Here is an 11,849-nt window from a genome sequence, read left to right on the forward strand (position 1 = left end):
TTCTAAACGATTTCAAAATCGGAATTAAGATGGAATATAGTATGCCTGCATAAATCAGAATGGTGACCATAGTCAAATTACTACTTTTTTACATTTGCTACCTTTAAGGAACATAACTTCATGTTCAGCGCTACTTTCTTCAGTTATTGAATATCTATAACATGCCCTTAATCCATTAATACATGTAAAACATTATCACACGCATTTTGGCATTTCTAACGAATTAAAACAATATGGATTTCTGAGGCATATTGTGCCTGTAAGGAAAGGCAGTGTAAATTACTATTTTGCAGCAGTTTCACCAGCAGTCAATATGTCTTCCAATTCTACTGACCCGGACGTGACTATGGAAAGAATTCTACTAAATGTTCGTGCGGTAAGTATTTGTGATTAATACTTCAAATATTCTTTAAAAATTGTCATTTTAGTTTGGTCACGTGATTTGTTTACATCAGTTTTATTTTTCATTACATGTTTACCTTGTTTCATAACAACTAAATGATTAAGTATAAAATAAACAAAAAGTCGTGACTTGAGACATTAAAATATATTTGAGCCGCGTCCAACGTAATGGGTTTGCGCATCCGCGCAGTCTGATCAGGATCCATGCTGTTCGCTTACAAACTCTATAACAAGTAGAGAAACCGATAGCGAACAGCATGGATCCTGATCAGACTGCGCGGATGCGCAGGCTGGTCTGGATCCATGCTGGTCTCAAACGCATTATGTTGGTTTTGTCATGACGCGGCTCATTTATTTATCATGGTGAATGTTACGTACATTGAAACATATCCTTATAGTTTGAATCATATTAGGGTGTAACAAGTTAGACTGTTTTTCCGTAAACAATTATATTTTGATGTAGCTTTCTGTGGGATATGGCGAACGTTTAATTATTATGATGTTAAACATAAAACGTTTTACTGGTAAGTTTGATGCTTGATTTAGTTTCATTTTACGGAGTTAATAAAGGCCAGGAACCCCAATGACGTGCATTACCGCCGACTAAATATCCGTCAGCTCACTTCCTCCGCAGAAATTTAAATTTTGCAATATAAGGTTGTATAAACATTTACAATTAGATGGTGCCTAAATGTATCATATTCTATCGCACGCCGTGATATAGTCGCACACACGCCATAATATCCATGATATTGTCACACACGCGCCATGATATTGTCGCACACACGCAATGATATTGACGCACATACGCCATGATATTGTCGCAGATACGCCATGATATTGTCGCACGCACGCCAGGATATTGTCGCACATAAGCCATAGATATTGTCGCATAACATAATATTGGTCGCACATCGACATATATTGTCGCACATAAGCCATGAATATTGACGTACACATACGCCATGATATTGTCGCACGCACGCCAGGATATTGTCGCACATAAGCCATGATATTGTCGCACATACGACATGATATTGTCGCACATAAGCCATGATATTGACGCACATATGCCATGATATTGTCGCAGATACGCCATGATATTGTCGCACGCACGCCATGATATTGTCACACACGCAATGATATTGACGCACATACGCCATGATATTGTCGCAGAGACGCCATGATATAGTCGCACACACGCCATAATATCCATGATATTGTCACACACACGCAATGATATTGACGCACATACGCAATGATATTGACGCACATACGCCATGATATTGTCGCAGATACGCCATGATATTGTCACACGCACGCCATGATATTGTCGCACACACACCATGATTTTTAGCTTACACCATGATTTTATCACACGCAGTGATTTTCCAGCACTCCATTATTCTATCGCATGCCAATATTCTATCACCGACCATTTTCGCTTTGCAAGCCATGATTCTGTCGGATGCACGTGTTGGAACACCTAACGTTTTTGTTCACAGGGCAATAATATAAATGAATGATTAATAAACATTGTTTGACTTCAAATTTATGATAGGTATTTCCATCCCCGCTTATTCAACTAACATTATTAATACGTTTTTTACTTTTTTTGTTTGTTTGTTTGTTGGTTGGTTTGATGTTTGGTTTGTCGGTTGGTTTGTTTGTTTGTTTGTTTGTTTTTGCTTACGAATAGCGGGATCTTTTAACCTCCAACTTAAGCAAACTTGTTACTTCTTTTTATTTAAGGTTAATGCTGTGCATGCAGTGCTTTTCTCTTACTGGAACATGTTTCAAATTTAACATAACATATTTCAGCTTCAGGGAAGTCTAATGCTAGCTGGGATTGTACACGCGTTCCTCGGCTTCACTGGACTTATTGGCGTCCTCCTCAAACTTGTTGGACCTCTCACAATCGTGCCAACTATGCTTCTTCTCTTTATATTCATAGTCAAGCCTGTTCTCAAGTTTGTAGAAGTTAACTGGGGTATAGCCATGTCGTAAGTATGCATATGATTATCATTATTATTCCCTCTATAATTTTCATTATTGTTGGGGTCTTTGTTGCCAAGCGGATACGAACCGACCCCTTACCGCTCTGGGTTCGAATCCAGTCAGGGACTCTGGATTCTTTTATGTTAGGAAGCTTTACAGATAGCTTACGGAAATCCTTTGGCTGTACTCAGGTTGCCTTTCTTGCCTATAATAATCCATGGAGGGACACCTGAGGTCTTGCACCACTAGTAAAACTGTAATGTCATCATATGACCTTTACACAGTCAGTTTTAAAATCCAACAACTACATATACTACACATTATCTTTTACGGTTTTTTTTGTTTGTTTTTTTTTGTTTTTTTTTTTTTTTTTTGTTTGTTTTTTGTTTTTGTTGTTGTTTTTTTTTTGTTTTTTTTTCACCGTGCAATTTTATTCCAATGGTCATTCTTTATGTTCCTAAGACATCTTTAAAAAGGACCAGAAAAGTATTGTCAAATGTTACTGACATGTTTGTAAGCTATCACAACTTTTCAGCCCTTTCTGTTAAACATCTGATATGGTCCTCGAATCCAAGAGTATGAATACACCGACCGAATAGTGTATATTGCATATTGTTTAAGCCTTCGCTACAAAAAAACAACAACAAAAAAACATGTAAACTAGTTGCAAGTTATTGCTTTAAATCACTGAACCACTCTATTTTGTTATATCTATCGTGTTAAAGTCGACTTATTTGATGTAAATATAAAGACATTATTTAGTTACTAGTATATGACTGATAATGTTCTAACAAACCATAAAATGCAATGACAATGCCATTGACAGAATACCAAATGATATTCCGAAATTGAATTAATTGACGGAAATCTTTTTCAATCATACTATTAAAACACATCTTATTTATCTTTGTTTGTTTCTGTAATACTTGTCTATATGTATAAGATTATACCAGTTCTGTTCACAGACGCTTGGGGGTCAGATCCTGCTCCCCCCAATGTGATAAGCCCCTGTAAACACACTATCAAAAATATTACGATATTTAAACACAAATTGAACATCTGTTACAACGATAAATATCGTTTTCAAACAATTTTACATATATGAAAAAATACCATATACCATCAAGTCTCAATAAAGTAAATATTGCAGACTCCAAAATGTAAACAGTCCATCCAATTCGCGGCCTGAGCCTAGCATATTTTTGCGCTCGTGATTCGCTTTTTGAGCCGGGACCCAACACTATAATTCTCTTTCGGGCCGCCAAATTCAAATATTTATATTCTATATTATATAGAACAAGGATTTGTAACAGAGTTAACAACGTCGCCCATCTTAGGGAAGTATCATATGAAGCATAAAAATGTGCTACATGTATTTCAAAAGATTGAGGTATGTGTTATGCGCTAACTTTAGAGTTCTACTGAAGGTGGATTGAATCTTAACACAATGTTCCGTTTTATATTTTAATGTTTCTTTCTTAGTGGAATACCACAGATAATATATAACATAAACACAGGTTATCCTGATGTTAACAAATTGATATTAAAAACAGTAACGATTATTTTTAGTGGAAAGCCACAATACAATGTTATCACTTGGAAATCCAAAATCTAACTGTCTCTAAATTTTCTACATGTATCTTTACAATAATTCTAAAATTGATTTCGTTTTAACTGACCAATAGAATTTTAACCTTTTTGTGTCTTAAATAACAAAATGACCAATCAGGTTTCAATACAAAATAATGTAACATAGCAACATAGAATTTATAACAACAATCATCACCTGGATATTTTATCAGTCATAAGGTTTAACAACATGATAAGTACAGACAGCTTATCACCTTATCACCTTATTGACCTTATCACCTATATATTATAAAACTTTTAGCACAGTTGATTGGACAAAGAGGAAAAGCCGCATTTTAATCTTCCAGTTACATAATTTTTAAATTTGACATCTGTTATTGAAACATATACAATTTGTAACTTAACATATTTGAAATTTCACAAATTTTGTTTTAAAAATATGACCTTTTAGAAAATGATTATATATATAAATATTTGTGTTTAAAAGAAAATCATCATGCAAATTTATTCTTTTTTTTTTAAATGAATTTTATCATTTTTCGGCTGCACAACATATGGATCAGGACTTTTAGTCTAGTTTGTTCGTTTAGTTTAGTTTAAAATCTACATCAAACATTGTTGTTTCCGAGATAATTAAACGTTACCTACAATGTGTTCCGAATGGCATGAAAGCATTGCAAAGTTTATAATGCTAAAATTCTATTTTTAGAACTGTCATAGTTGCTGTGATATTATTCTTATACCTGTCCAACTACAAAATGCCCGTACCAGTCTGGACTCCCTCTGATGGCTTCAGGATTATACGTTACCCTCTGCATCAAGTATTTGCGGTAATATCAAAATTTTTCAACCTATTTTTAGAAAAGTCAGTTCTTAAAATAATTTCATTTAAGATGGTAAGCATTAACGTTTAATATTTTTGAAATACCAAATATCATATACTCAGTAGTACTTAATAAAATACTGCATCATGTTATTTTTATTGTAAGCTATTAGTATTTTAATAATGGTGTTGATTATATAAATAGTAGTAGTTGGTGGTGATGGTGATTACTTCGAAAAAGTTAAAACTACTTAATTAGTGGCATATTCAGCATTTGAGCCTTGCCACGACAAAACCAACATAATGGGTTTGCGACCAGCATGGATCCAGACCAGCCTGCGCAGTCTGATCAGGATCCATGCTGTTCGCTATCAGGTTCTCTACTTGTAATAGAGATGGTAAGCGAACAGCAAGGATCCTGATCAGACTGCGCGGATGCGCAGGCTGGTCTGGATCCATGCTGGTCGCAAACCCATTATGTTGGTTTTGTCATTGCACGGCTCATTTAATGTTTAAAATAATCAATAGTCAAAAGAAGTGATGCAGACAATTATATGATTATTTTGTTTAGAGCAAATGCATCCTCTACTGTTATTTTTTCCTGATATTAATGCATTAAGTATTCATGACAAGAGGTACAACTCTTTATTGAACATCAAAATTAAAATAGTAGGAGTTGTTTCCCTTGAGTTGATGACAATTTTGTCAAAATAAGTATCACTGTTAAGTTTTTAATGTTATATTGAGATTTAACTTTATGTTAAAGAATTTCTGTCAACTTGTAATGAAATAACTCCTGAAAAGCATTTTTCGAATGTTATTTTAAAAGTATGTCTGGCATTATTGGTAAGATTATACTATTGAATTACTTTCTTAGTAATATTTGTAGAATCTTAAAAGAAATCTTTTAATGTATATCTCAATATATTGTATGTATATGCATAAATGTTTTGTATTGTGGAAAAAATTTAAAAAACTATTGGCCTATATACGTCATGATAACATTTTTTAATGCCATTTAATATGCCTTATGGTAATCATAGCACGTGCAAACTCGTGTGTAGAATAATGAATAATAATGAATATTGAATAATCTTTGGCTTTAATTTCAGATTCTTATATCTATTATAATCAACTGGGCACTATGCGGAGTTCTAACTAAACTTGGAGTATTCCCCTCCGATCCCAAACATCCAGGTTATAACTCACGCACAGACGCACGATTATCTATAATAAGTGACCACCCTTGGTTTACGTTTCCTTATCCAGGTATTTGGTTAATCGCTTTCTAAGGGATGTAACTATTACAAGCTTATATAAGATGTTGTACTATAGTTAAGGATCGTTGTTATTTCTACTCTCAATTATAAATTGTGTACATTAAAAATTCAATCTTTAAAAGGGGTTGTTTAGTTACTAAATTGTTCGTCTATCTGTCAAAGGGTCTTGGTTTCGAGTCCTACATGGTCACGATCGTGTTTCCTCTTACTTGGTATTGTCAGCCTGAAAGGCGAGTCTCAGGTAGTGGACAAGAGCGTATTTCGAATAAGCGTCAATCTTTCATCAAAATTGAGTTGAATTAAATCTAAATATGTTTAGATTTGACATTATAAGACAGCTGAAAAATAAAAATGATAATCTTTTAGAAAATAAAATGTTTTAAATCGTGACTTTCTCTTACATACAGGTCAGTATGGACCAATCGGGTTTAGCGAAGTTGCTTTTCTTTCATGCATGATTGCAACGCTTATATCTGTGTTGGATTCGATTGGTGATTATTACGCATGCGCAAAGGTATGTCGCGTTCCACCGCCTCCACGCCACGCGGTAAACCGAGGCCTATTGGTTGAAGGGCTGTGTACATTTCTGTCAGGAGCTGTGGGTTGCGGCCATGCAACCGGAACGTATGGTGGAAATATCGGTGCTATAGGTGTGACAAGGGTACGTAAAATATTAGTCTTCTTATATTGGCGAATTCAGTCGTATTGAGTTATATTTTTCAAGTATTCAAAATTCAAATTGTTCTTGAGTATCTGCAATCAGATCATGTTGAATATTAGCACAAATGATTTATTCACTTATATAAATTTGCCCCGCGTTTATCATCAAAATGACAGAAGATAGTAAAGAATATAATTTATGTATTGCCATGTTTCTGGAAAATAAATCAGTACAAAAGATAGCCCGGGTATCATTTTCTTCCATAACCAGGTAATTTAAAAAAAGTCACGACGTTGAATATTAATGCTAATCATCCACAATCATATCGTATTTTTGTTGTTGTTGTTTGTGTGAGGGGGGATTAGCAAGAACAGAAATCAAGATCTAAGAAGTTCTGTAATAATCCTAACATAAACCTTTCACGTATTTGCGGCACTTGAATATATCCTTGCAACCAGTGCAGTCATTCGTGCCGTCCTGACTGATCATGGTCTGCACTGGTTATAATCGAGGACTGTGCCGGCTAATATAAGCGAATGGGGCGACTACAATGGTCAATTATGGTAAATTCATCTTGACGAATAATCATTCGATATGTACTGAAAATGATAATTGTTGATCGTTTGATTGGTGTTTGTTGTTGTTGTTGTTGTTGATGTTGTTGTTGTTTTGTTTTGTTGATTTTTGTTTTGTTTCTGTTTTTTTGTTGTTGTTTTTTGTTGTTTTGTTTTTCTGCGGGAGGGAGGTCATTTTGAAATGTATATTCAGCGTGATAAGGTATAAGGAATATATTCTGTATATGTTTGTTTCAGGTGGCCAGTCGTCACGTGTTTATTGGTGTGGGGGTGTTGTATGTATTGTTTGGAATATTTGGGAAGTTCTCGGCATTATTCATCACAATACCCAGCCCGGTTCTTGGTGGTGCTATTGTTGTTATGTTTGGTATCTTCTTTGGTGTTGTCCTGTCAAATCTAGAGGTAAGTCATTTTATAGCTGATACACATACATCTCTTTCTTCTTTTTTGCTGCATGTTTGTATAATAAGTACGCAAATAATTTTCTTTTCTTTTTATCATTGTATTTGTAAGAACCAGTACTGTAAAATTATGAAAATATCAATGCAATTACATGCATTCTTTGTTAATAAGATAAAGGCATGTTCACATAAATAATCATAAATTTGACAAACCAGTATTAGCGTAAAATGAGGAACTATGGCCGGTACCAGATTAGGTTAAAACAAGCAATCGATCCCCGGGTTTAATTTAGGGTCATACTCATTTATATGCTACGTTTCCTAATACGTGAAATGATCTGGTTGTAATTAATTATATTGTCCTGGTAGTGTGATTTAACATTCGTTGATGTTTCTTAATTCAAAATACAACCATTTTCTTATCTGAATGTTGAATTCTGCTTAGGCGCTGCTACTGGGCATGGACGGTATCTTGAATTTACCACTTCTGTCCATGCACAGGCGTAATTAAACCTAATCTGCCATATTTTCAACTTTACTGTTTTTGGGGCGTTCTTTAAGGTTTCTATTATTGACCATTAAATATTATATTTCAGGTGACAAATATGTCTTCGCCAAGAAATATGGCCATTATTGGACTGTCAATATTTATTGGCCTGTCTGTACCAACATGGGTCCATCAAGTCGTGACACCGATCCATTCAGGTTTGACTTATTCTCCTTTTCGTTTTAAATAATTACATTTCTTTTCCTGACCTATTGGCCTTGTTAATTTAGTGTAACTTTTGCATTGAGACTTAGACTGTCCACTTTCCAATTTTCCAATATAAAAATACAAACAATGAGAAGTTGATATTAAAAGAAACTCTACTGAGAGTTTTACATGACGGGAATAAACATATTTGATCAAGGTCTGGAACAATAACTTGTGTGTAAGATTATAGACCAACCTTTTAAATAATATTTTGTGTATCATACAAAATGACCATAAAATGAAAGGCGTTTTAAACGCTCTATTAAGGCTTAGAATCGTCTACTCACCTTTTAAAGTACTCCGGTTGCTGTCTGTGAGATTTTGAAATTTATGATCTTCGTTTTTTGTGTTTTTTTTTTATTAATATTATTATATTTTGTTCAATCCTTCCACCGTGACCGGGGGGGGGGGGCATTATGAAGGCATCTTCATGTACCATTTCTGATGAAAACTATTCTATATGTTTAGGAAATCAATCCTTTGCATAAAAGAGCTAGTGTTGAATTGCAATTGTCTGTGATCTTTTCAATAGTTTCCGGTGCAGGGTAACGGCCTATTTGTCCTACACATTTTGCTATATGTAAACATCCGCATAATTACATATAGCAACACAAGTCGGCTGATTTAGATCAGCTCATAATTAACGCTACATACAAGAAATTACTTAAGTAGATTTTTTTCGGGCGCTTAACTTTAGACTATTTTGATTCATTTTCCGCTTAAATCAAACTACTGGCTTCAGTTCATCTTCGTTATTATTATGTTGTACAGATAGGAATAACGTGTGACATTTGATGTTGATGAAAAAGTTATTGATTTCAATACACATGTTCTAGTAATTAAGATAAAAATTAACTATTTAAAAGGTAATGAAAAAGCTGACAGAATTATAGCTATGTTGCTAGGCAACCCAACCCTTGTTGGTACCATATTGGCATGTTTTCTTGACAATACGGTGTCAGGTATGTCTTCTTTTTTTATATAACTTGGTTTTATTGTCATATAGTTGTTATAATGTCATTTAGCATTATTATAGAGTCATTTTAACTTTATGATATTGCAATTTAACTTTTGGTTATATTGCAATTTAATTTTATTATATTTTGATTTAACTGTGTTATATTGGCATTTAACTTCATTATATCGTCATTTAACTTTGTGATATTGCAATTTAAGTTTTTATTATATTGCAGTTTAACTTATTACTTATTAATTACAGCGCCATTTAACTTAATATTCATATCGTCACATAACTTTATTATAGTTTGTTATGCCCCCACAATGTGGGAGCATATAGCGTTGCACTTGTCCGTCCGTCAGTCCGTCCGTCAGTCCGTCCGTACGTCCCGAAATCTTGTGAACGCAACTCCTCTTAAACCGGATGGCAGATTTTGCTTAAACTTACAGGGATGAACAACCTTAAGGTGTAGATGGCAGTAAAGGAAGGAATTTTTGCTGCGACCAAATTTTACAGAATTATGGCCCTTTGTTGATTTTTTCACTATATACTATGTAGAAATTTTGTGAATGCAACTCCTCTTAAACCGGATGGCAGATTTTGCTTAAACTTCCAGGGATGAACAACCTTAATGTGTAGATGGCAGTAAAGGAAGGAATTTTTGCTGCAACCAAATTTAACAGAATTATGGCCCTTTGTTGATTTTTTCATTATATACTATGTAGAAATTTTGTGAACGCAACTCCTCTTAAACCGGATGGCAGATTTTGCTTAAACTTCCAGGGATGAACAACCTCCATGTGTAGATGGTAATAAAGGAAGGAATTTTTGCTGCGACCAAATTTAACAGAATTATGGCCCTTTGTTGATTTTTAGTTTTCAACTTGTAGCACATGTAGTCCAAAAAATATTTGACCTAGAGTCATAAGATTGACAGAACATTGGCGTGTGGGGGCATCCGTGTCCTATGGACACATTTCTAGTTTAACTTTGTTATGTTGTCATTTATCGTTTAAAATATTTATTGTCATTAAACTTTAATACATAAATCTATGTAATATTGTCATTTAACTTTAAATATTGTCATTACACTTTGTTATATCGTAGTTTATACGTGGGTATATTATTTTACAGGGTCATTAGAGGATCGTGGAATGGCTGCATGGCACGTCAGTGATGACGATGAATCTGCCGAACTCGATACCGCTCGCTACAATGAGGGTTTTGAAGTATATGACCCCCTGTTGCCGAGACGGTTCCTTCGACTCAAACTGATGAAATTTGTTCCGTTCTTACCATATAAAAGACACAGTATGAAAGTCAATGGTGTTTAATGCTCAATTTGGCTGTATTTAACATTGGAAATGGTAGTCTGCACATCTCATTTTAAGCATATTATTTTATCTCGATTGTAAAAGGAAGTTTGAGCACTTTCCTGACCTATTCCTGAAACTAACTTGCACTGGTATCATGTGAGATAATTTAATCGTTACACAGGTTGGGGACCAACGCTTTTATCCATGTGTTATGAGGTTCCGTTGTTTTTGTATTTGGAATATGTTAAAACATGATAATCTCTGATAGAATTATTTACATATCTGTGTCAAGTTTCAATGTCTGTGAAAGAATCAAAATGTGCAACAAAATAATTATGTTTTATATTAACCAATTTTCTTATTGGTGAGCTCAATGAATAAAATCGTTTACATTGTTGTTGGATTTCCTATTCTGCATTTTTAGTTGCGCTTCTTAAAATTATAAACAGGCGTTCGCCGTTAATGAAAGTCGAATCGAACTTACGACCCATTGGTTACTTACCACGTGACCACGGATCCGGTCCAATCACATACCAGTATTTAATTTTAACAAACAGCTCTTTCCACCAATCTTCGGACAGCGACCATGATCAAAATACTTTATAGTAAGAATAGCCCTGGCAGACAGCTAAACCTGGGTGTTTAATATCTGAGCGATTCCCAGTCACTGGTGATAATGGTTTGATGGTGTGGTGTACATAAAGCACCACACCAACCTCCCGGTATGTGCCCCTCACACCACTCTACCAGTCGCCATTTTCTCGTGGGTATTGCTATACAAAGTCACGTGATCCCCCCGTGTCTACTATCCCTTCAGCCCTCCAGAGCTTAGCTTCGCTTAAATGCCGTCTATCATACATTTTGCAATGCCAAAGTGACCAATGTAAAAAAAGTCTGATCTTTGAATGAGCATAAATTTGTAATATATCTGTGTGTGTATAAGGACAATAGTGTGTCCCTGCTCCCATTTATAACAGAAAATTGAGGGACGCATGTTTTTCGTGTCCTAGAGACGAGGTCTACCCGAATAAAACATATTGCATTTAAATATGAGCCATCTTAAAACATTGCTTAATGAAGATTTGCAAAAT

At 34.6% G+C, this 11,849-nt stretch overlaps 1 protein-coding gene across 1 annotated transcript; it reads left to right on the forward strand.

The window, feature by feature from the left end:
- Positions 1 to 288: 288 nt before the first annotated feature.
- LOC132723090 (solute carrier family 23 member 2-like) lies at positions 289 to 11,155 on the forward strand. The gene is made up of 9 exons (XM_060707754.1): positions 289 to 376; positions 2,224 to 2,405; positions 4,700 to 4,820; positions 5,926 to 6,082; positions 6,501 to 6,754; positions 7,567 to 7,731; positions 8,327 to 8,435; positions 9,351 to 9,446; positions 10,577 to 11,155. Exons 1-9 carry the CDS (start codon positions 314 to 316, stop codon positions 10,774 to 10,776), a joined length of 1,347 nt encoding a protein of 448 aa, XP_060563737.1. The 5' UTR covers positions 289 to 313; the 3' UTR covers positions 10,777 to 11,155.
- The last annotated feature ends 694 nt before the right edge of the window (positions 11,156 to 11,849 follow it).

The sequence above is a fragment of the Ruditapes philippinarum genome, unplaced genomic scaffold, assembly GCF_026571515.1.
Source record: "Ruditapes philippinarum isolate M1 unplaced genomic scaffold, ASM2657151v2 ctg91_1_1_1_1, whole genome shotgun sequence".
In the NCBI taxonomy this organism is placed as follows: Eukaryota; Metazoa; Mollusca; class Bivalvia; order Venerida; family Veneridae; genus Ruditapes; species Ruditapes philippinarum.